The 26,576-nt window shown below is 39.5% G+C and overlaps 1 protein-coding gene across 1 annotated transcript in view; it reads left to right on the top strand.

Annotated features, from left to right (window-relative positions):
• The first annotated feature begins 21,293 nt into the window (after positions 1–21,293).
• Positions 21,294–26,576, top strand: part of HHAT (hedgehog acyltransferase) — a 195,595-nt gene continuing 190,312 nt past the window's right edge. Inside the window, exons 1-2 of the mRNA XM_088132577.1 lie at positions 21,294–21,633; positions 24,436–24,468. Of these exons, the coding sequence (XP_087988703.1) occupies positions 21,294–21,633; positions 24,436–24,468 (373 nt within the window). The remainder of the gene's footprint in view (positions 21,634–24,435; positions 24,469–26,576) is intronic.

The raw sequence follows: 26,576 nt of genomic DNA, 5'->3' as shown, positions 1-26,576 counted from the left end.
GAAAAAACCACTAAAGCTATTTTTTTTTGGCTTAAATCTAGATGTTCTGCTTCAGCTTAATATAAACTTAATATAGTATAAAACTTAACATAGTGTAAAACAAAGAAAAAGTTCAAGCTTGCTGCTATTTTAGTTGTACAAATTAACCAAAGCAATCACATTTTAATTGGTTTTATTTTTTCCAGGAGGGATTTTTTTTGTACCATAACTTTTTACTAAGCAGTCAGGCTTTCTGGAGTAGTAGGGAAAAAGTGACTCTGGGTGGCTAACAATATGTTTAAAAACAACTACAAATAATTAAAAATAATTAAAACAACACACCGTGTTTGGACTGACTCATAATAACACAATCATTTCCCAGAAAATAGGCTCACAGCATCCTGGTCAACTGCCCAAGAGAAGAACCAGGTCTTTAACATCTTACAAAAGGCCAGCAGGATTGAAGCTATCCAGATTTTGGGTGGGGGGTTATTATATAAGCTTAATTTTTATGTGCACTATTCTAATTCTACTTCTTTCTACTCTTCCTCATTCTAGAGTTAAGATAGGCATTAGTGAACATTTTTCTTCTCTTTTTCCCAGTCAAATGAGAGGGCACTGGTCTTGATCTAGCTGGTGATCCTTTGGCTTTTTTTTTTTGGCTCCTCTGTGATGAGTAGGTAAGGTCCTGCTCCAGTACTCTTCCTCTTCAGCACCATTCCCCCTGCTTCATGTCTTTGAAGTACTCACAAATTACTGTAATACAAATTTAGTAGTACAAACATTGCTTAATCTATTTTAGGATCACTAACCACCCCTTCTCTGTTCAACAACCACTAGAGCTACCTAAGTCCATATTAACCATTTTAGCTGTCAGACATTATCTCCATTTCCTAGCTTCTTCATCCCACAATCCTCCCGAGTATTTTTTAAAGATTTTCCTCTTTGCCATCCATATCTGCCATTATTTCTTCTTTTATGAGGACTATTTCCTGTAGTAACACCTACTCCAGCTCCCTATCAGCAAAGCAAGTAAAAACTGTTTTGTTTGGGTATCTGCATGGTCATGTTCTAGCTAAAGAAAGATTTCTAAAAACAACTGCACAGTGTAAGCCAAAGAGTGTAGTCATGTTAATGATAGATAGATAGATAGATAGATAGATAGATAGATAGATAGATAGATAGATAGATAGATAGATAGATATAGAGTCTTCGAGTCAGTGTTGACTCCTGGCAACCACCTGGACTGGTCCGTGCAGTTTTCTTGGAAAGATTTCAAAAGTGATTTGCCATTACCTACTTCCTAGGGCTGAGAGAGAATGACTGGCCTGTAGTCACCCAGCTGGCTTTGTGTCTAAGGTGGGACTAGAACTCACAGTCTCCTGGTTTCTAGCAACACAGAAAAGGTGTTACCTGTACTGTAACAAAGACCATAACAGAGAGAAGAGCAGAAGGTAACAGGTTCTACCCCTTTGATCTCCAAGAAGAATTATCTGGAACCTGAGAGTTTTTGCCAGTCAGTGTAGACTAATCTTCTCTAATCTGGTTCTCTCTAGGTGTCTTGGACTTCACCTTCCATTGACCTGAGCTATACTGAACTAAATGAACCATTTGTATGACAACTTCCTACCTTTATCCAATGGATGCAATGACTGGGTTTCAATGTTTAATATTTGGTGAGAAAGAAGAACCATGAAACGAAATCACGGAATTAGTTCTTTTGTTTTTCCAGGAATTAAAACCATGTTTCCTGTCTCAACTGAATTTTCTTAATACAAGGAAGCTGTTCAAGTCAAGTCTAAAATGTGTACCAGCCCCAAACAGCTGTTTCAAATCTTTCTTCATCCCTGTTTGTACAGCTGTAATGAAAAATTAAGGGAAGACATTATATTCTGCATCTGCTTCCCCAGTGTAGTCCCCTTCTGAAGCACTGGACTTCAAATCCACTGGACTTCATTCCTAGAATAACAACTATGCAGCTGGGAATTCCAAGAAGGAAGTCTGACACACCTGCGGGGCATCAGGTTGGGAGAGGCTACATGGAGGATATAATATGCTTTCAAAAAGCTAGGCACAAATGTTTTGCATAAATTATTTAAAAAACTAGGCATAAATTATACACATTTCAATAATAAATTATACACAATTTTAAATAATCAATTATACACGATTTATGTGTACATTTTTGGGAGAAGATAATATGCTAATTTAGCAGCCTCCTCTTTTACTACCAAAAAAATGTACTATTTGTCCATCATATTGATGCTTCCGGCACAAAGGATAGGAACATTTTTATCTATGTCTGTCTGTCTGTCCAATTGAGATGCCAGATAGAATGTTGTCCTATCTTATCATCTTGGAGACAAAAGCCATTATCTAGGTATTGAAAAAAATCTGCCTGCTATAAATAACTTTTCCACAGCTCAGTGCAAAGAATAAAAAGGAAATCCTCTGTGGAATGAAATGTCATTTCACTCTCCAGTTCTCTGCAGCAATAATCACATTAAAAGAAAAAAGAAGTATAATCACTTTAACAGAAAAAGTTCATATTTCCACGGGGATACATTTCCCCAGAAAGAATTTGGTTGCACCTCGGTATGTCTGTGTAACATCTCTGTTCTGTGGGCTGCGCTGGTTACAGGTGCAATTCAGATGCTGATAGTCATCTTAACGTCCTACATGGCACAGAACCTGGATATTTGAGGGAATCATCTGTCTCCAATTATCTCTGCCCATCGTACAAGATCCGACAGGGTTGGCATGCCCTGGACGTCAAGTAACCAGTGTCACCTGATGAGACCCAGAAGACCTGCCTTCTCTGTGGCCATATCTGCCCTATGGAACAGTATCCCTCCAAGATTTGGCTGGCTCAACCCTGCCAGCCTTTAAGAAAGCTTTGAAGACCTCATCCTTCCCCCAGGGGCTGGGCCAGGTGAATATATGAGCCCACTGTGAATATAGACATATGATTGTTATGTTTTGTTCCCAAAGTAATGTATATTTTATTTCTTCACCGTTGTTTGTATATTATGATTTTTAAAAACCCTGTTACCCTCCCAGAGTTGTTCTGCAAGTGGGCAGCCATACACATTTAATAAATAAATAAATAAATCTAGAGAAGACCAAGTATGTTAGGTATGTGTGGGTAGAGATCCTGAAATTCAGATTTATGGCCTGGCTTTGTCTAAATGGTGGTGAGTCACTATAAAAAGAATATCATCCCCACATCAACCTTTCTCCTATATCAATTGTCTCTGTCAACCATGTTGGCTGGTATTATTAGAGTTGCAGTTTAATGCACATGGAGAGCATCTGGAAGGTGTCCTTGACATCCTGATGGTAGATACTAACCAAGAATTCCATACTTGCTACATGACAATATGAATATAGGAAAGTCTTGCATTAGGTTTTTATTACCATATAAATCATCTCAAATCTTTTCAGCAGTAGCTCCTCTTATTGATGCTTTCAGGTTTTGGTGCATAATAGGCCTCATGATTAAGCCAAGGGCTACATAATCCAATAACCTGTGTTATGCCATCACCAATCAACTACATTCAGAAAGCTCACAAGCATGGCTCTCTTCCACTGTTGCTCTCAGCTGTTGGCATTTAAAGTGTGCTGCCTGTAATTCCAGAGTTAGTAAACCATTGAGATGATAGCCATCGATAGTCCCTTCCTCCATGTATTTGTGTACACCTTTAAAATCATCTCAACTTGTGGCTACCACCATGTATTATGATAGCAGATTATCATAATTCCACAGCTGAACTATGTATTGTGTAAAGAAGTTACTTTTACTGGTCCTGAATGTCCTGCAATTAAGTGTGAGAGGAAAAATAACTTTCTCTACTACACACAATATCTGATTTTATTTACACCATGCATGATCCATTATATTGGGACTGTGCAGTGCTCCAGTTTTAGTTTTGGAAAGGTGCTTTGGAGTCTTCCACAGCTGCTGTATGCTCCATTAAAAAATGCAGCTGCTTTAAGGTGTTCCAGCATAGGAGCGATGCATCCTTCTAAATCAACCCTTGTTTCCAATTTGCACCAAAATTGGGCCAGTGCAAAAATCGCTTTGGGAGCAAGCAACCTTATTCAGAGCACAGAAAGGAGTAAGAAATGGTAAGCCAAAGAAACTAAAGGCATGTGTTAAGAAGAAGAAGAAGAAGAAAAGGAAACATAGCTAAAATTAATTTATACCAACATCATTTACTATTCCTTTCCACACCTTTCTATCCTTGCAAAACATCTCTGCTTCCACCACATCTGTGCAATGCTTCCTAACTTTGCATGTCATAACATTTCTCCATCCATTTTCCCATCTTTACTTATTTCTACTAAAGTGTACAAATTCATTAACTTGCTGTATTTATTTATTTATTTATTTATTTATTTATTTATTTATTTTTGCCATTTATCCATAAAGCTGCTCGACTTCCCATATTTTGTTCATGGCCGCCTTTCATGCTCTTTTAATCAAAATTCTGCCAGGAGTCTTCTTGGACACTAATAGCACTAATCCTCCCATCGTTCTTGCATTCACTTTTTCCACCTTTCTCTGTGCAGGGAATTCTTCCAGTTGTTAGGGTCTTCACACACGTTACAGAAGTTGCATAGCCAACACATAAACTAATGACACCCATATTTTAACATTCCTCAGTTTACACAACCTACACCTGCAGCCTTACCAATATTTAACATTCTGATAGATTTCATCAATTTTATTTGGACACTAACATCACTAGCATTAATTTCAATTCTACTCTTCAACATATCACTAACATTATCTACAAATCTCTAAAATGCACCTGCTGGTATTCCTACACTTCTGTTTCATCCCAGAGCAATATCATCACTTTTATTCATTCTGCTGGAGCCTCTTTCTTTAGTCCTTTGTTGAAATTATTCACTTCTATGATTTTTTTTTCTCACCAACAACATCTTTCATGTTATTGTTCCACTGAGCATCCTTTTTCATGTTTCCCATTAGTTTACCTCTGTACACTTCTGTGCACCCTGTAACAGTTTCTTTCATTCTGTTTCAAGCAGCCTTCACATCCTCTTTCCATATATCCATTTTCCATTTACTCTGTTGGGAGATTAATCTATCTTCCAACACTTTTTTTTAATACACGGCTCATACTTTCTCTTCCTGTACTTGTTCTACCTCTTGTTCTTTCACTTCCATTTCTTCCTTGTCTACTCTCCCCCACCCAGACCCACTTTTCACACTATCAAATAATGGTCTGTTCCACATTCAGAGCCCCTCACCATCCATGTGTCCTTCACTAATGCTTTTGATTTTTCATCATAAACCATCCAAGCAATCATGCTTTTAGATTGATATTCTTTCCTTTGCAATGTGTATGTAAGAACAGATTTATGCTTAAACCATTTATTGGAATACTTATTATTCACTGTACTCATTATTCATTATTCACTATATGATTAGTCCTTGGGTCTCTGAATGATACAACTTTTTTTGTATTGTCTTAGTTCGTTCCCACCCATCCATTCATTCTATCTAGCAAAATTATTTTTCCTCAAGAATGATGCATAATTTCCCTGCAACAGCCAGCCAATAACTATTATCCTCAAGAACAGTTCACCCATTCATTCAGATCTGTTACATTTTTCTTCTTTTTCTTAGTTTTACAAACAAACAAGACATCTCATTTTCTTTCTTTTATTGCCTTCATTAACTCTTGCTGTTTGCCATACAATGTGATCAGTTAAAGTTTTCACATAAAGTTTTTTATTAAGTTGAAGAAGTAGAGCCTAGGTTCCCAATCTTAGTTGTACCTATGGCATGTGTAGCGTTTCCTGCTAACGTCAAGAGCAGGAATGGTCACTTTCAGCACCCTTTGGCCAGGATGCCCCAGATCAAAGCAACTTTCTTCCCTGAGTTTTAAATAGGACATATGTCTTTACTGATTGTCCTGAAGTTTAACATAGTAGGATTCCATGCTGTTTGATTTTATTTTTATGCTGTTGCTTTTTGCATTGCAAAGGTTTTGTTTATTTCGTTTTATTGCTTTGTTATATTTTATGCTGTGATTTTTTAATTCTTTGGGAATCACCTTGTGATTTTTTGTAAGTATAGTACTAATAATACTACTACTGATACTAACAGGTGTTAATTTAAAGGCAGTTACAGATACTAGGAATATCCCTGGGGCTTGCAACGATTTCTACCTTTCAGTGTGCAGTTTTCACAGGTCAGATCCATTCAGTTCCTGTAACTTCAGGACGAATATGCCATAAAGGCACCTGCTGACAGGCTCCCCGATAGAACCTGAAGGGGATATTTCCTCCCTTTTTCATTTAGCCATGTGAGTTGCACCTAGCTTTCCTGTCAGACGTTTGATGAATAAACCCCTCAATAAGCATTTGATTATTCTGCCAAGAATCCTTTACAGTTCTATACAAATAAGGGGTGGGGGTGGAGAAACACCCATTCTAGGCAGGGTCTGTCACAATAGATTTCTTCACGCAATCACATTTTATAAGTAATTTAATCTGCTCCTTTATATATTTTAAATGCCTAATAATGTTGGGCTATGCCATTTCAAAGAAAAGGAACTAACAAATCTGTCTAATTCTCACATTTTAATGAGCCTGGACAGGTTCTTGTTGGATATCTTGGATAAATAAATACTCATTTCCCTTCTTGCTAACATTTTTTTTCACTGTGTACTTAAAAGTTCATTTTTGTGAGATGAACAAACAGTGACAATTATTCTGCCAATCCACTACATTCGGTATTTCTAAGATCTGCTCCAGGACTTTGCTTCTTTGTATGTGGATCCCACCAAAGAAAGAAGGAATATCTGATCCATCATTTGGAAAGAGAGAAGGGAGGGGAATATTGAACCCAGGTGCCCAAGGGGGACCCAGGGGGTATGTGGCTCCCAGAACCTTACTAACATTTGTCAGTGAATTGTAAAGAAGGGAAAATAATTAAATGCATAGTCAATATATAAGAGTATATAATGTGGATAGTTTGCAACTCTTAAGGACAAACTAATCTTTTGCTGCATCTTTTTGGTATAATCCTTTATCATGATTCCATCAATGTCAGTATTGGAGAAATGGAAAACTCTTATATCCAGATCTGATACCATTGATCATGCTCTAAGTAAGTTCAGCCATGTTTTCTGTATTCACTATGGAAGAATCCTAGGTAGAATCAACGGAGGTAGATATTAAATAAGTAAATAAAGTATACCACAGTTCAGAGTCATATAGGTGTGACATATATCCATACGTCTGTGCCATCAGAGAGATTGATCATATTTACAAATAAGCTTACAGTTAATAAGCTGGGCGTAGACATGAATGATATACTCTAGTACATTAGAACCGGGATTTGATTTGTTCCATAGTTAAGCTTTGCTTTTGCTTACTGTCTATACCCATTGTTTGTTTTGTTTTTATATTATAGGATTTCGTGCTATCACTTTCTCTGTTTGAAAGACAAATGCAAATTGTAGGTCTATGTAAAGTATTTGAAGATGAGCATTATTAACTGTGCTGGCGCAAGCAAAGGTGCTTCAAGGGCTTTCCCAGGTTGTTTCTGCATGTGTGGGCATGAAGTTACTTTGCTTTGCCAGGAGTCCCAGGGAAAGTGTGGCCTCTGCAGGCACATACTTGTGCAAACAACCTGGGAGATCCCTTGGAGGAGCCACACCAAGCCTTCTGGGGGCTGCAGCTGCCTCAGCCCTTGGAGGAGGGCAAACTGGCTCAGGAGCATCTGCTTTCCAAAGCTTTCAGTGCTTTGCGTCGTTCAACCAATTGGGTCAAGATTCTTGGGTAGAGATTTCTGGGTTGTCTAAATAGAAGTTAAGTTTGCAAATGTTCATTTAAAAATGATTCCTTCTGGAATCATGAATATTTTTGGAATATTTTGAACAACTTGTGTTCAATTGTGCCTAGCGTATGTGCAGCCGTGCATATGTATATGTGTGTGTGCACAAATACACTCACACTCTCACACAGACACACATATATAAAATGATACAGAATTTGAAAGGTCTGGGTACCTACATCTTAAGACCCTTAAGGGTGATATTATCTTTTTACCACAAACACATTTATTATTGAAGAGAGGGACAGGTTGTAGAAAATCTGGCTGGGAGAAGTTTATGTCAGTATTTTTACAAAAAGAAAAGGAAATTGTCGTATTAATATACATTGTGAAGTTATCTGAAAAAAAAGTTTTGGTTAATAGTTATATCCTAATTTAGATATTCCTGAATAAGGAATTAGCATTTTCTTGTGCTGTCAAGTGAGAAACATAATGGTTATATTAGAAGACAAATAATGTCCTACATTGCATATAGAAAAAAAAGACACAATAAAAGGAAAAACTAAACAACAAAGTTAAGCTTTTATTGTCTCAATTCTCTCAAGCCTCTTCAGATCTTTTTAATGAATCTTCGAATGCTAAATATGGCACTCAGTGGTTGTTGATATATAGATTATACACTGCATAAAAAAAAACACTGATAAAATAAGAGGGGAGCAGGGTGGAAGGTAAAAGCCCATACATGGGGGCATGACATAATGTAACATCTGTATCTCTCTGCTCTGAGAGCTTAAGGGAAGGTGGACATATATACCATTCTGACATCTTCTAGATATTGCTTCCTGCAACTGCTGAGCACCAAGACTTGGGCAGCATCTAAAGCTAATGCACTATACATAGTCATTTAAATTGAGAAGGTCCATGAGTTCAATTCCTGGTAGAGATGTTGAATCCCATAGAATAACATCTGGCTACTCACATCTGAGGAGTCCCAATAAGGACAAAACAGATCAAGTAGTGCCTCCTGGTGGTCAGTGTAATTCAGGAAGTTCATAATATATGTAATCCCTGAAGATATAAATTTAAGATTTCATTCAAACCTTAAGAAAATATGTAACTAATGAGACTTTTATCCTTTCTTTTAGCTGAATTTCTTGTGTTTGGATAATTAACAATATGAGCAACATTCTGAATCAGTGGAGCAAACTAAAAGTACAGTTTGAAGCAAGACCCCCCACCCCACAAAGTCCTGCTGTGCTGCTTCATTGTGGTGGAAGTTGCTCCTGGGAGGGATGAGTGAAGAACACCGGGGTATATGCCAGGAGTATATAATCCCAGCAGGGTTAGCCCAGTGCCAAGGGCATCCCAGCTGCCTACTAAGGCAAATAGGCACCTATACTGGGCAGCAGTGATATAAGAAGATGCTGGAGGTGGAAGATCACTTTACACTTGGCTGTGTGGTGGAAAAAGATATTGTTCCTAATTGTGAGAGATCTGTCCTGAGTTACTGATTGTCTTTTGTGGGTAACTGAATGATTGCTTCTTGCTGGGTAGACAGAAGCTGCTGAAGAAACTTCAGAAGAAATATAAAGCAGCCAAGTCCCAAGGAGTGAGTTCACTGAGGAAATAAGTAGGGTGAGCCAATAAGAGCTTGCCAATAAAGTTCAGCTGGGAAGTTTAAGGAGGAATCCATAGCAAATTCTCCCTCTATGTGAACAGTGTGTATATGAAAAAACCTAAAAGCATTAGAAAGAAATAGCATCTTCTATTAGTGATATATTAAGAAACAAAAGGAGCGGACAGAAGAAGCAACTCTCCACAAAGAAAAAAATCAAAGAGAGGAGCCAGTCCAGTGGATAATAGTGACATACAAAAGCAAGAGACTTAGAAGTTATTCTGCACTGCTGGAACTCAAAAACAACTTTCAGGTTCTTGTAAGAAGACAAATAGTTAACTATCACAAGAACTGAAGCAGATGTAAGCCAACTGGACCTATCAACCTGTGAAGTGTGCCTTCTTCCAGGAACATGGCTCAGGGGATTTGACAGAATGAATCCCAAGACTTATCTCTTCAATAATCCCTTCTTGTTAATCCACGTGGGGACAAATGCACCACAAAGAACATGTACAAGCATATCACCTTCAACTTTGACATTCTAAGCAGGAAGTTCAAGAACCGGGAAATTCAAATAGTGTTCTCATCCATTTCTTTGATCCTTGGAAGAGGACTGGAAAAGGAAAGAACAATACTGGAAATCAGTGACTGGCTGTGTGGAAAACAGTTGTTTTCTGGGACTGTGTTTTGGGTTATCTGAATGGACATGGAATAGCAATAGAAAGGAAGGAGAGTTGTACTGTAGGTGTGTATTGTATGTGAAAAATATCCATTCTTGCTCAGAAATCCAAGTGAATGAGTTTGGAGAGCATATGGGTTAAAATAGCGAAGGAATAAATAACAGCAATATGGTTGATATCTACTATTGCCCATCCAGTGTAGGAGAAGACGTGGGTGGTGCTTTCCAAAAGCAAATTGCAGATCTTTCAAATCTGTAGTCAATGAGCTTCTGTGGCTAAGAGTGGACTTGAACCTGGGTTTCCTTGGTGTCATTTTAATGCCTTGTCCTGTACACCACACTGTTTCTTTCTCTCTCTCTATTCTCTGTGACTAGAACTCATGGTCTCCTGGTTTCTAGCCTGACGCCTTAACCAGTACACCAAACTGGCTGTATTCCTACATCATGCTAATTCATGGTCCTTTGAGTTATGATCTATTAGAATAATACAGTTGTTTGTGTTCACACAACATAGTGAATTATAAACTAACCATATTGGCTGGACTCATACAACAGATTGCACCACAAACTAGCTAACCATATGACAGCTAACCCTTCCTCCAACAGCTCAAGGTGGCTTACATGGGGCTTTCTCTTCATTTTATCCATATTAGACCAATCCCATGACGCAGGTTGGGCTGAGAGCAATGATGGGCTGGAGCTAGCTCACACCAGCTTGCAAGAACCAATTGGTAAATTCTCTGGAATTTTCCAAGCTGTTGACAGCAGAGGTGAAGCCTAGCACACCAATCAGCTGTTCTGCAGCTACGGCGGGAATGGAGCTGGCAGAGCCGGTTGTTAAATATTTAGCAGCACACCACCGGCTGAGAGAGATGGACTAGCTGAAAGTCACCTTAACCACTTCAGCACACTACATCTTTTGTAGTGTGCAAATTCAACCTTTGTTTTTATCTGCCTTACCTGCTAGAGGATCTTTGTTACTCTTCTCCAAGGTGAGCCCTGTGCTACATGTATGTGAATGGAAGATACTCTGCTTGTTTATGATTGAATATATCATAGAGGTCCATGGCAAATAAACCACCTAATTCATGCCAGGCTTGTGGGAACAAAGGAGAAGAAAGAGCTGTTTCCCCTCTTCTTCTAATGATGCTCTTCTAATGTTTTCATTGGATTAGAAATACAGCATGCAACCCACGTTTAGTATACATCATGACTCTGAATCTATCATCCTGCAGAATTTGAGCCTTCACAAATCCAGCACTGAAACCCACTTTAGGCCCACTCAGACTGAGCCGTACCTTGCCATGGTCATCTTCCTCATCTTACAGACCATGTTCTATGGTGCATCTATGGCTACTGGTATGCCTTCTGGAGACAATAATATCACTTCCTAAATCCACCCAGGATTAATGAGAAATGTACTATTTAATTTCCAAGTTCTTGAACTCTTTTACTTTCATTACTTCAGTTAAGGATTTGAAATAGAACCCCAGACTTTTATTTATCAAACTTTCAGCATTTCTCCCACCCATTTTTCAAATAATTTCTTAAAAGTCCCAACTGCAGTATGTGTGTGTGTGTGTCAAAAAAGTCAAGATTGCATGTGTGATGTTGCAATGTGAGCCCTGCCACATTTGAGCATGCACACAATGTTGATGGATGTATAAAAGAGACAGGGTTGGCATCACATCTACAACCGTGTCTTTTTTAACCTTCTCCCTGCAAATGCCACTGGTATAAGTTTCTTTTGACACAAGAAACGTGGATAATAGTTTTAACTCAGCAGGGAGAAAAGACCCCTAGGCACATTAAAATTCCCCTCTCATCTCCATGGCTGGTATGTGTCTTCCTCAATCGCGGGTCCTCTACCAGAGGCCTGGGAGTTTGAGGATTCTGCATAGTATCTTTGCTGTTCCTAGCACTGCACTCTTCTGGACAGAGATCTCTGATGTTGTTCCTAGGATCTGTTGGAGCCACTATCCCAGCTTAGGAGTCATAACCCTGAGTGCTCCTACTACCACCAGGACCACTTTTTGGCTTTTACTTTCCATATCCTCTACAGTTCCTCTTCAAGCCCTGGTATACACACACATACACACACTCGCACTCACACTCACACACACACACGCACTGGTAATAATATTCACTTATTTACTAGTGAATATTCCCCCTCAAATATTGTAAGAGTTACTGGAAATGGAAGGAAAGCACTTGGAAGACGGGAGAAAAATACTGTGTAGATGCTCAGATTAATATTAATAGCTGCTCTGAACACTTGCGTACTGCATTGTATTATGTAATTATGTCTAAAGATCAAATACCTAAAGGATTTAATTTCCCACAGATAATGCCTCAAATTCCCAATACTTATTACCCTGCACATCAAAAGACAATGTGAGAGATGATTTTGGATGGGGGATATGAAGAAAGGCATATTATTGTTATGCAAAATATTCCCATGAGTATCTTTACTGCACAGATATTAAGACTGGAGCAGAAGATGTATTTTAGGAACATCGCATGATAAAACAGTGACTGCACTGACCTTTTGTGACTAATTAGGAAGCTGGCATCTCTTCCCCTTGAGCTGGTAAACACTGGACATTGAGTGTGTTATACCTGCACACTTAAATAGATGATAATTTGACCACTCAGCACTAAAGTAGTGTTTACTCTGTGCTTAGAAAGTCAATTCTTTTGCAAAATACTCTAGACTATGTGCTAGGCCAAGCTGAATTCTGCAGTCTTTGGGCTGTTCCACACTGCTGCTTTAAGCTGCCGGACTCCCATGTGTAAGCTTCCAAAAATGAAGTCAGCTTAAGAGCCCCCTTTCCAGATTTCCACTCCTTCCTCTTCTTTGGTTATGGTGATAGCATGATGTTCTGTCTGGACTGCATTTACTATGGGCCCTGACTGGCAAATTCCCCTCCTACATTATCAAAACAACAACTACAGCAACAACAGCAACAATAACAACACAATTCTACTATTTTCCTGCCACTTGGAGTAGAAGGGGAAAGTGACAGAATTCACCTAGCTGAAAAATAAACAAAAACAAAGATAGATCCACCCTTTCACTGTTCCAACATTCCATCAATGAACTTGTAAAAACAAGCAAGCAAACAAGTCCATGTTTTCATTGTTTCATCAGTGAACCTCTCAAAAACCAAACCTAGCGTTTCACCATTTTCCACTGGTGAACTTGTAAAAATAGCACCATGGAGGGCAATGACCAGCAATCAGAGGGGAGGGGCCACCATAACCAGTAGGATTGGAGGTATTTGACTACAATGAAATGAAGGGCAAGCCAGGCAACACAGCTTTTGATATGTAATAGAAAAAGAGAGGCCGTATGTGCCTTCCTGGTGGATGGGAGCAGGCAGAAATCAAGCATTCCTTGAGAAAAGACCAACAGCCTGTATTTGTGCTGTGACAAGCTGGTCATCTGGTTCAGCCTGCAGGGCAAATGAATCTGCAGTTTCCATAGGGAAAGACATGGGAGCAGGTGATAGGAAAGACCCTTTCTATGACCCCATAGCCCTCACCAGTCAAAGCAGACAATGCTGAACAATGGGCAATGCTGGACAAGACTGTCTGACCTGAGGCCAAACAATGTCTTGTTTAAAAACAAGCCAGTGCATCCTAATAATTTTTCAAAGATGAAATTAGTGTTGCTAGGGAAAAGCTCAGTGTTGGAAAAATAACCGCAGATGTTCAAATCGATATTTTTAAGAAGCCTTTGTACAGTATGATTAGTTGGCATGTATAAGATGAATCAGCCACGGTTTCAAGTAAGCATTCAAAAATGAGCTGCTCAGCTACTCAGTGATGCTAACCAGATGTTTTGCTTTTGTCTGTAGTTCATTTTCTAAATCCTTAAGAAGCATACATGTAACAGGACCCTTACCAAATTTACAGCAACTACCCAATGGCTCACTTTTGCTCTGCTATGTGAAAGAAAAAGAAAATACAGAGAAGTGGCAAAGCTCAGTCATTGATGAGCTTTTCCTCTCAGTTAAGAAGCCTATAAAGGTAGTCTTAACATCTGTTTACCCATAATCAGGGGCCTTGTAGATATTAAATAGTATGGGGTGCAGCCCCATGTGGACACAAGTCAGCATAGTATGTTCATATGCCAATATATAACATATATTAAATAGAATTTGTATAAAATTATAAGTGATGTATACATTTACACATAATTCATATGCAGATTTGCACTTTGGCATTAGATCACATGAAGTCAACAGGTCCTCTTCAGTTACAATTAAAATAATATGATTGGAGGTAAAGAAATTGTTTTGGGGTGGTGGGAAGAGTGCTGGCCTAAGAATGAAACTGTGGAAATAGAAGTGTGCAGGTGGGGTTAAACTTAGGAAAGAGTACAGAGAGGAAGGAAGGAAGGAAGGAAGGAAGGAAGGAAGGAAGGAAGGAAGGAAGGAAGGAAGGAAGGAAGGAAGGAAGGAAGGAAGGAAGGAAGGAAATATTTAGGGCAAGGATCAGAAAGAAGAATAGAGCAAAATTTAGGTGGGGGTGGGCAATCTCCAACCTACATGCAATCCTCAGCCCCATTATGTAGCCTCCCAAATATCCCCCCAAATTGTGCCCTGAAATTTAGCCAGTGATTTTCAGAATCTCAATTTCTGTTATTTTTTAAGCAAAACCAAACTGCGAATAGATGTGTTAGATTTCTGTGAGGCAAAACACATCTATGACCATCTGTAAAATATCCTAGCCCTACAAAGCCAAAACTGAAAAAGGCCAACACTTTTCTGCTGTAGCTATCCAGAGACATCATTATACCATTGCATATGGCATCTGCAATCCTTAGAGGCTTCCCCAAAGAGAACTGAAAAAAATGCAGCTCTCAGGCTGAAAAACATTGACCACCCATGATGTGGATAGCATGGAAGAAACATGCTTGAAAGAATGCTTGAAAAACAAGGGGAGAGAAGGTAGAGGTAAGACGGTGGTGGTGGTTGTGGCCCTTCCCTCCTCTTCCTGCCTACGGTTGCAAGGATGTTTCCCTATATAATGGAACTTGTGGCTTTCTCTCTATCTTGCACACACACACAAGCACAGCCAAAGAAACCTGGAAGCTCCAAACTAAGCAGGAGGAGCCATACCACACACAAATACCATTCCAAGACCAAGATCTTCTAGGTAAGGGATCTTTGAACTTCTCAGATCAGTGGGCACATTGGGATTTTAGAACATGTTGTGGATACTTTCACAAAATGACTATTGGGGGCAGGGGGGGGGGAGCTGCCCATTCATAAAATTGCTGCCATGTAAGACATCACCAGCTACAAGTTTATGCTGCTTGCCACCCCTCCAGTTGCCAGGCTGCTAGAATCAACCTGGACTGGAAGCAGTTACATCTAAAAACAACTATAAGTTCTGATTTGTAAGATTTGTGAAGAAAAGGCTAAAGTAACAACACAAGAATTCTGGCAAATACTCCTCTCAGAAGAGAAGCCTATGGGACAGTTAAGGGCTGGGGAAGGGGGGGCGGCAGCGGGATATTCTGCTTCTTTTACTTACATATTTTCTTTGTAAAAGGGAGAAGACTTGTCTCTTTTGTGAAGGATGGCAGACTGAATTTGCAGTCTGTTTTGGAAACAGCTACTAGACTTTTTATCAATCTGAGAATCAGCTCAGAATCAACTCTTTGACCAACTTCCTGTCCGTCCTACTTTGCTTACCATTGTCTTTTCTCTGGGCACTTGGGCACCCTTCCCAACAAATCACATGCTGGAAATTATTTGGGCTCCAGAGGACATTCTTGGAACTGAAGATGATACTAGAGATTTTCCAGCAGGCCAACTTGCCATTTTTAATTTTTAAATGTTAAAATTCTGGTGGGGCAAGGAGATACCAAAAAAGGCATCTACAGGCACTTTAGGGGAATAAACTAATTTTTCTCTTTCTCCCCATTCATATCTTTTAGAGGCTGAGGCAGGTATGAGTGTTCCTGAGAGCAGGAATCTATCTGGAGCAAAGATTAGTGAAACAGGTTTTATAATTGTAGCATAAAGGAGATTTATTTACTGGAAATATACTGATAGACAAAACCTAGCCACTGGCTAACTATATCCTATCAGGAGAAGAGTCAGAGCATGTGCTATGTGCATGTGTGTCCAGAAACAAATGCAGAAGGAAGTGACCATAGTGTTTTCTTAGATACAGAGCAGGCAGAGTGATAGACAAAGAATGCCCACAGAGTAAATCCTTAACTCTCTACCTACATCCTACTGCCCTTTTGTGGTCAGTAAGTTGTGAGATGCTGAAAAGTCCGTACTATTAGATTTGGATCTCCAACAATATCTCTTTTCCCCCTCTCTTCTTCTCACTTTTCATCTCAAAGAGGATCAATCTCATACTATTAATTTGGCCTACAAGAAAATGGACTGGCTTTTTAAAATTAAAACATAAGCGCCACATTGGTGAAGAATATTCAGGGTTCACAGAATGCTTATGAGAGAATTCTTTCCTCCCCAATGGAATACTATTCTCCTGGAAATCAGACCTGCACAGCAATTAATCTTAATTACATGTTCAAAATATCTTCCCAACCTCCAACTTGGATACCTCTACTCCAACATGGAGGTATCATTCATGGTGATTGCAGCATAGTGTTAACCCTTCCCTCCAGAGCTTTAGTCCTCTGAACAACTCTAATGGTAGCAATGGAGACTCAGGATTTTAAGAAAGAGATCTGGGATCCCAAAAATTAGATTTGGATCTTGGGCCCGTAGCACATGAAAATCATTACTTCATGCACAGCTAGCTAGACTGGGAGAAAATACTTGGTGCGGAGATACAATTGTCCTCAAAACCAGACTAGTTAATGAAATATTAGCTCCAGAAAAGCCAAATTAAACAAGGAGCAGATGGACGGATTCATAGTGTGATGAAACTGAATATTTTCCACTTGGTAGTCATAGCCCTACATTTGGATACTCTGAAAGGAAGTGCAAGTTAGCCTTGACTGAATTGTATTTAATTTGGCAGCTAAACTAGCTCTTTTGGTAAATACCACACCTTTTCATGTATATTTTTCCTATCTTGTTCATTTGGTATTTTCAATACAAAATACAATTAAAAAAGGGGGGGGCATGGCTAATCCCATCCTACCCCATCCACATATCCTCTGCTAAGTTTGGTTTACTGTATAAATGACTAAAAATGTACTAAAAACATGCCAATGGTTTTTATTGATAGGATTAGTCATTCTAGTTTTTGTGGAATATTTGTCCATAAATTGTGCTTTACTTTTTTTTTATCTTTCAGCTTTAACATCCAGTATTCTCTAGCCAGCCAATACAGGCAAAACCAGAGGTGGAGTTCCATGTATACTTCACTGAGCTTGTGGAGAAAAGTTGGAATACACATCCAAAAAATAACAACAACATTGTAAAAATAGCTATTAAAAGCACAGACTTTGTGCTGCAAAATAGACATGCTTCTTATGTGTTAATTTTGAGATGAATTAATGTTGATCCACCAATGTTGTAATATGAACATCTGCTACAACACTAGGAGCATTAGATGTTTTAAACTGCTTTTCAAGGAAAGGAGAAAAGGCACATTTTTACAGTTCAAGCTTCTGAAACTTTGATACACATATGTAACAGAAAATAAGCCAAATAAAGTAAATGGTGAGTAAAAAAAAAAAAAAAAGGAGTGATCCAGAAGTATAATAAGAAAAAAAGACAGGAGATATCCAAGAGTGAACAAAAGACAGTGACAGAGAATAAGGAGATATGAAAAAAAGGAGCTGTCACAGAAATTCAGAGAAGAAGACAGAGAAGAAGTTCTGCTCTCATACTGATTTGACATTAAGAAATACATGCAGAACTTGGTATTTGTCTAGGTTAAAAATATTGCAGTTAGGATATGTGGAAAATCTGCGTAGGCCCAGGTTACAAACTGACTTTGGAGGCAGCCTGGTATACCAAGGCTCTAGGTAATCTGTCTCTTTCTTCTGGGGTGGGGTGAGGAAAGTCATGTTGAACAGAGAGGGAAGAATGATTCTACCCTGAGACACCAAGGGAGTCAGCTCTTCCAGATGAGATCACTGACAGGGATGATCAATGTACTGACCTACTTAACTTGACAGTACCTCTTTACCTATCAGAAAATGGTGGCTGACACCGACATAATAAATATGCATGATTTCCCCAGCATTTTCTTCCCATATGTATCAGCTGACCATGCCTCTTTTAGTACAGCAACACTGCCTAATCTTGGGAAGACATGACTTTTACAGGGCACACTCTTTGTATTCTGCAGCCATCTAGTGGACATGGTATTCAATCGCAATAGTTCTCCACTAGGAAAATGAACATTGATAGCCCCCACCACAGATGGCATCATACATTTGGTAGCTGTCATGCACTCTAGTTGAAGTTGCTTGTAAAATAAGCCACACTGAACTCGTGTTTGCCAATTTATCAATATTTACTTACCATTCTCTTAGGAGTTCACAAAGGTAATGTTAAAATCCAGCGTATAGCAAATTAACACTGTTAAAACTACCAAATAATTGAGAGAGAGCTTTTAAGAGGCTGAGGTTCAGTTTAAATGTCATACTTCATTTTCAAAAGAATGAATGGATAAAACCTGGTGTGGGAAAGTCCATAGAGATGGTAGCAGGCAAAGCTCTTTGGAAAAAGCTATTTCATAACCAGGGAGCTACCACTGAAGATGCCCTCCCTCAATTGCCACCCCTCATTTGAAGGGAGGGTTTGGAGCAGGACCTCTGAAGATAAGATTATGTCAATTTGAGGGAAAAGCAGCTGCTCAGTAACCTAGTCCCAAGCTGTGTGTGAATTTAACTATCTCTTTGAACTGAGCTTGGAAGCAGATTGAAAGCAGGGCAGCAACAACACTTGGGTATAATTGTGGGAGTCTGCAATGAAGGGCCAGTGATGTTGTGGCTTGGATTGGCTGCCTAAGAGTATAATGTGATTAAAATGACCTTTTGGGACCAAGAGTTTCTGAACTATATAAACAGCCCCATATAAGAACAGCACAATAGTCTGAATGGGAGACAATCAGTACATGGATAATTGCGATCAAGCCATGTCCATCCAAATCATGTTGCAGTTGATGTATGCCTCTCGGTGTCTTGGAAGAAAAAGTTCCTACTTCACCCAGATTTCTGGGTTGGCTATAATTCTACAACCTCTGTTCCCTCCTTTTTACCATGTGGAAAACAATGGCTTTTTTAATTTAGTTTTTAAATACATTTCTATACTGCTTACCATACAATTGCATCTTGAAGTGGTTTACTGTACAGTAAGATGGTTATATAAAACAATATTAAAACAATAATTAAAAACATATTCATTTAAAAAGATGGGGGAGAAAACAGAAGTCATTTACCCAATATTATTGATGGAAAGCCTGGATAAAATGGTAAGTTGTTGTTTTATTTTATTTTTTGTTTTGCAACGGATGATGGCAGCAAGGCAGAGATCAGACTTTTATTCCAAAAGGGCTTTAGTGTACAAATGTATAAAAAATACTCTAGATGTCCCCATACTAATGACAGTGGTTTCCTATTTGTGTCACTTTTAAATCTTATCCCTTTACATTTCTAAGGATCTGTTCTTTTTCTATATTAACTTAATTCTTTTAAGTGACTTAGTTTTAGTCTTGAAACTTTCTCTGTAACATCTTTCTTTGCCTAAACAATAAATCCTTCACTTCACCTCTCCTGTTCTCAATCCTCAATTATCTATCACTGGTGAACACTATCATTGTTGACTGTTATCGTTTTACAACTTATCTCCCAGACTTTTATTGCTTTTACTACTCCCTCTTTCCCCAGAGTTTTGCTTCTTCCAGCTTCTTCCTTCAGGGGTCTGAGTCTGACATTGGCTGCTCACGATAGAATAGCAGCCATTCTTCTTCCAGTGATGAAATGCCATTCCACCCTCTCAGCCTTGACCGTGGTCCCAGCAGACTCTATGGGAACTTTCCTTTGGGTGAATGCAGGAATCTCTCTCTTGCTAGCTGCCTCCTTCTTGTTCTGGGTCCTTATGGATTCCACAGTTACTTTCCAGCTCCTCCTTTCTCTGGCCCTGGCAGCCACCACCACTCTGGACCCAGGAGCCATCAATCTACCAGATCTTCTCAGAATTCAACCTTGATTTATTGGATGAAATTATCTCATTAGTGCATCCAGTCATTGGTTTACAATATGTAAAGCCTCTCCTGATCCAGATCCAGAACATGTTGATGACACCTAGCCCTAACACTCCTGATGATTGCTCCCAGCAGTTTTATATAGCTGTAAATTGGACTGAATATACAATAGTGCCTTGTGGCATTCCACCGTGGAATTAGCAGAGTTCTCCAATGCTACTAAGACTACAAGCACAAATAGGAGTATAGCACAGAACCTCCATTCATGGAGATGGCCCAAAATACTATTCATTGATTATAGCAATCTACCTCAAATTTGTACTTTCATTTGTGTTAGACCCATGCTCCCATTACCCCCCCCCCAACCTTCAGGGGTGTTTGCACAAGACAGTTAATACAACACACACCTAAAATCACTCATAAGTCTACTGTGTTCTATGGAGGTTACTAAGGGGGGAGCTGGGGGTGGGGATAAAAGGGCTCCATCCAAAATAAGGTTCAGCTTCCGAATTTGAGCTTTTATGAACTTCAAAGCAGCAAAACGAATCAGTTAAAATTTAATCCCCAGAGGTTTAGTATTGAGTTCCCCACCCGCTCATTTGCCAGGGTATTGACTTAATGTCACGATTAAAACACGGAGGAAAAAACATATTGACGTAAGAAGCAATGAGAAGTAATCCTCAAATGCTACTTCCGGTTTTTGCAGTCTTAAAAAAAGCTCTGCAGGTTGCAGGAACCACCGTTCTTCCAGTGCAGCTAGGCTACCTTGCTCCTCATCGTTGCCCGCCAGACGCCAAAGAGGAAAAGAGAATATGAGACTGACTGCACAGCGCAGACAGGCGAAATGGAGTTTTGAGATGCTGCTCCTGAGCATCCCTGCAGGCGAATGCACGGACAGAAAGAAGCCCTACCGCCATCCACTCCGTTGTCACTGGAGTAAACCCGCCGGGTGAAGACCCGCAGTTGGTAGCGCAAAAACGCCTGCCCCGCGGCGAAGAAGAGGCGGAGCCGCGGCCTATTGGGCCGGAGCCGGAAGCGTGAAAGGCGGGCTCATGCCGCGCAAGGAGGCGGGCGGTGTTTGCTCCGTCGCAGGTCGGTGCATCTGTTTGTTCCGCGTTGTTAGTTGGTTAAGGGCTGTTAGCGGCGATTTGCGCGTCTCTGGCACAAATGCTTGTTTCTGCTCTGAAAAGCGTCTTGTCGGGGAGAACGAACGCTTGGCTGAATTCCTGCCTCGAGGCTTTGAAAGGCCCCGGTGCCTCGTGCCGGATGAAATACAAAGACACGTTGTTAAAGAGACGTCGTTTCTGTGCAGGAGCAAAAAATCCACGAAAAGTAGCGGAGCTGCTGCGCGCGTTATAAGGGCGTCAGTAGGCAAGACTCTGCCCGCTAGGAGTGAGTCAAAGTAAACGTGCTTAATTTGGCACTCCTAACCAGGTTTGCTTAGAAGTGAGTCTCGATGTGTTCACGGACTCCTGTTTCCTTTCGCAGGATCAGCCCGTGCCACGGTGGACTGTCCTCTGGCATCTTCATGTGGCTTCTGGTAGTGTGATGAGTCCCCTGTTCAAGTGCAACCTGCATTTAGGTTCAGCTAGTGGGGTGGTAGAAAGTACTGTAATGTAAAAATCAGATAAGAATCAACATATTTGCTTGTTGTTCTTATGTATTTTAAAAGATGCAATGTTGAAAAAATACAGGGTTGTTTGCCTATTAAGGAGGATGGCTGTCATTTAAAAAAAATATGTATTAACTGATCCACCACCATCCATCAGCCCTTCCAGACCAGGAAACCAAAACTCTGGGTACTAATACTATCTTTATTGTAAGGTTACAGTAACAGAATCTTGCAAGTCTGAAAGTGCATTCCCCCTCCCCTGCCTTCATGTTCCAGAGAACCAGGGAGGGCCATTTCAGAGTTGCTTTCTACATCCCCATTCCCTCTGTGGGCTGAGATATCTCTTGTCTGACCATTGCCCTGGCTGCTGCTCTTTCTCCTGTCTCTCAAGGTTATTCTCACAGCACATTACATCTTCTCAGACTGTTTGTCTGTGACCTGGTAGCCTGCTGGTAATGGTGGGGATATCTTGGCCTACTATTAATCTGCTCTTAGCACCACACGATCTTACTTCACAATATATTTGAAAAGAATTCCGCCTTTGTACTATGCACATAAATGGAGAGGTAGGCTTTGTTGAATTCAGTGAACGTATCGACCATATTTTGAGCAGCTATGTTAGTGTTTTTTTTTATAAGCCAAGGACAGACACAGCAGAAGGAAGCAGATTAATTCAGAATCAATCCAGACAGTTCTTTGACTATGCTATTAAAAGATGTAAGGGCTAAATGTTTTATCGATGTTTCAGATGCCTTCTTCAGAAAAAGAACGAAGATCCGTCTTCAAACTGCAGTGAATGGGTAAGCAGGAAATAAATAAATGGTTACTTTTAGATCTTGGTGTATCTATAGAAGAAACCCCTACACTTTATTTATTTATATATAGCATTTGGGTTCCACTGTTTGCCAAAACAATTTTCCAGAATGGCTTATAAAGATCAGTAGTAAAACAAATCTTGCTTCCAAGCATATTGTTTAAAAACATGAGATATAAATAAGCAAAAAAGAAAGAAAGGAAAGAAAGAAAGAAAAAGGTGAAAGAAGAAATTTACAGAGATTCTGCTATTTGGTTCTTGTAATTATTTTTTAAAGTTAAACAGTTCACACTCTGACTTTTCTTGGAATCAAATCCTTTCAAAGATATTAAACAGGCTTGTGCATATAATACAAACCTATAAGTGTTGATAGACATGTAGCAGACCTGTACATGTTTAGTCAAAAATTTGTTGAAAATAATCAGTTGAATTCAGAAGAGTTTACTCTTATGGAAGTAGGCATCAGATTACAGCATAAAAATTTAATGTTTCCATTTTAGTATTGCTGTTAACCAGTGTTTCACAACCTTGGCAGCTTGAAACGGTGTGGACTTCATCTCCCAGAATTCCCCAGCCAACCCTGCTGGCTGGGGAATTCTGGGAGATGAAATCCACAGAGTTTCCGGTTACCAAGGTTGAGAAATACTGCTCTTAACTACATAGGGTAGGGATGTGGAACCAATGACCTTGATGTTGTGGAAACACCAGGAGCCTCAGCCAACAAGATCGATGATGAAGGATGCTGAGGGCTGAAGTCCAGCAGTAGCTAGGACGCCATGCTTCTCCATTCCTGTCATAGAACCTACTGCTTAGTTGTGATTCAGTAGCAGGATGTGCTATTATACGTTCCTGTCTACATTTTTTGCACTCATAAATTTCCTCTCTCTCCAGTGGGGAAAACGGTTTCTTAACTGTAGTTCAGAAACAAGAAGCTGTCCTGTGTCAGATCAGACCACGATGCTGTCTCCTTCACTGTTGTGTAGCCATAATGGCCATGTTGGCTTTCCGTAGTTCCAGACAGTTCTAGGAAATGCTAGATTGTTTTGCTTATACTTTGCCCATTCAGGAATGGGAAGTCAAAGCAGAAGAAATATTTGGGGGCGGGAACCTGATTTTGGCCTGGAACTTGGGTTGGAGTAAAAAAGGAAATCCGTTATTTTTTGTAGATTTTTTGCCTGCCTGCCTGCCTGCCTATGTATGTTATATATGCACATGCCTTCTGTTCTACTCTCCAGCATCTCATCTTAGGTACTTAGGAACCCAAAGTAAGCAACCCTAATTGGAATCCTAAACTCTTCCCCTTTCCATCTTCCCTTGTCTGCAAGATGAAGGAAAGGAGAAAAAGCTTCCAAAAATAAATTTTGAAATCCTTCCTCAAATTTCAGATTTCTGTGATCCTGTACTGTTCTGACGTTTCGGTATCGGACTAACTAAACTTATTATCTCATTGTTTTTAGGTATATTACTAGGATGTCCTCCTAAGGGTTGAGAAGCCTAAAAATGTTCTTCCAATCAGAGATTTTGCCTAGATGGGAACTGTATCTTTACTTGTTTCTTTCTTTTGGCTTTCATTTTTATTCTTTCTATGAAGTCTTCCAAGCTTCTCAAGGTAAGTCCCAATTACAGACCTATTATCTTTAGGTATTATTTTTTGCTTTTGTACTTCTCAGTAAATTGAAGTAAATTTACTGCTTTCTGCTTTCCTACAGTCCCAAGCAGGATATGGCACTGAATCATTTTGCTTGTGCATATGCTTTCTTTGAGTGAGCAAAGAGCTCTAGAGGAGTCCTTGTGGAACAAGGTATAAGTTAAGTGCCTTCTTTTAATTCAAAGCCTGTGCTTTACCTAGGAAGAAACCACTAGAAATGATAATTTGACACTTGCTTTTTATCTGAAAGAGGCAAAACTGATCTGAATATTGGCTTATGAATGTATTTTTGAGGAAAGAACAATGAAAATGCATTTTTCCTTTTTTAAAAATAATCCTATAGAATATTTTTCTTGTGTAGTGGAAAGTTTTGTACAATATGGCTAACGTTTAACAGAGAAAGGTGCCAGTAAAGTCAAGAACTTTAAAAATAAACATGTTTAAAAACAAAAAGCCAAAGTGGATTGTTGTGGGAGAGTAGATATAGTTTTAAATAGTAAAGTGTTTGTGGGGCGATGAAACTCTCATTCTGATCAGAGCAATGCTGTTTTTTGGAGTAGACTCTTTAATCCCTTTCTCATATGACTTTTCCCTAACCTGAATTGATCCTGCTCACTTCAAGCTACTCTTTTTGGACTGAGGAGAAGGGGGGAAAGATGTTACTTTTATAGTCATGCTGCTCTTATAAAAAACAAAAACCAATCAACAGATTTAACTAAAGAATCAATTAAAGAAGGCTCTTTAAGAAGAATGGAAAAAAAAAGGTATTTCCCTTATAAGAAAAATATCTATGGCTGGGTTCACGTAGCATACTGCTAAAGGGCAAACTAGCAGATCACATGGCTTAATGTGTAACTCTAAATCTACTTTTTGTTTCCCACCAAAAGATATTGCATATTGTGTGTTTGTGTAGAGTTGCAATATGCAAATTGCTAAATTTAACTAGTCCAAAGGCAGGTGATAAACCAAACTATCTTTCTATAGACCATTTGAGCACAAGATTGAAATGTATACAGGGGTCAAGATTTCATCTGGCATGTGCTACCTACATTTTGTTATGGTTTTGCATGAATCACAGCTGTTGAAACATTTTGCACATTGGTTATTAGTTAACTTATTTAACAAAATGTTTAAACCCATTGGTAACAGAAGCTTCCTTGGCTTCATAGAATGTGACAGAAAATTCAGTGCAAAACACCCTTTCAGTTGTTTCTCTTTTGAATATCATAGCCTATGCATATCTGTTTGCAAGCGATAATGTTCTTTATTATTATAGGGTAGAATAACAGAACCTTGAAAGCCTGCCAGAGTTTTTCTCTGTTCCATCTTAGACCAAACAAAATCAAGGCAAGGTTATTTTGGGTTTCTTTCTACTTCTCAGGTCTGAATTCTTTTTTGTCCTCCCTTAATGGTATATTGTTCCCTTCTCCCTTCCCAAGGCCAGGTCTGTATTTTTTCACAGCTTGGGCTAAAGTCATGATGGAAGGGAATGTTGTTTTTACTTACTTAATGAAAAACAGGGAAGATAAGTGTTGCACCTATCTCTGAGGACAGAGTGCTTTACAAAACAGGGGCTACCCCAGAGAAGGTCTGTTATCTCATCTACATCCTGTTTACTTGTGGGGAGGGGTACTCTTAGTGGGCCCTCTCTAGATGACTCCAGATTCACTTCTGGCAAGACGTTGCTTGATATAGCCCAGTGCTCTTCTGTGAAGTGCTCTGAAGGTAACCAGTGCTCTGAAGTAAGCTGGGAAGCCTACTGGAACCAGTAGAATGATTTTAAAATAAATGCTGTTCTACATGGTAGGGTTGTCCCACCAATAGCCTAGTCACCATGTTTTGCATCAGTTGCAGTTTCCAGATCATCTCCAAAGATAGCCCCACGTACATTGTATTGTGATAGTTCAACTGAGTGGTGATCAGGACATGAGTTACGTTGTCAGTGTGTCCTGGTCCAAATAGGGTCACAAGCGGCACATCAGCTGAAGCAGGGCAAAGCCCCCCTGGCTACAGCTCCCAACTGCTGTTTCATTTGGAGCCAAGAATGTGGGAGGACCTCCCAGGGACAAACCACCTTTAATTAATTTAAGTAGTCTTAGTCAGTGGTTGCTAGTTTTCTGTTATAGTCTTACATTTATAAGCTTAACCGATGGCTTCATTATCTTTTTAATTAAGTACATTTTGAAAGATGCTTTGTCTGTAACCAGTTCTTTACACTGAATTGGGGAAAGTTATTTTATATGAGTCTTGTTTTAGATTGT

This window comes from Python bivittatus, unplaced genomic scaffold, assembly GCF_059951505.1.
Source record: "Python bivittatus isolate LINGU-HERP-01145 unplaced genomic scaffold, Pbiv_v1 ctg000020_np1212, whole genome shotgun sequence".
Lineage (NCBI taxonomy): Eukaryota > Metazoa > Chordata > Lepidosauria > Squamata > Pythonidae > Python > Python bivittatus.
Note: the sequence above shows the minus strand (reverse complement) of the source record. Positions and strands in the feature narration are given on the sequence as shown.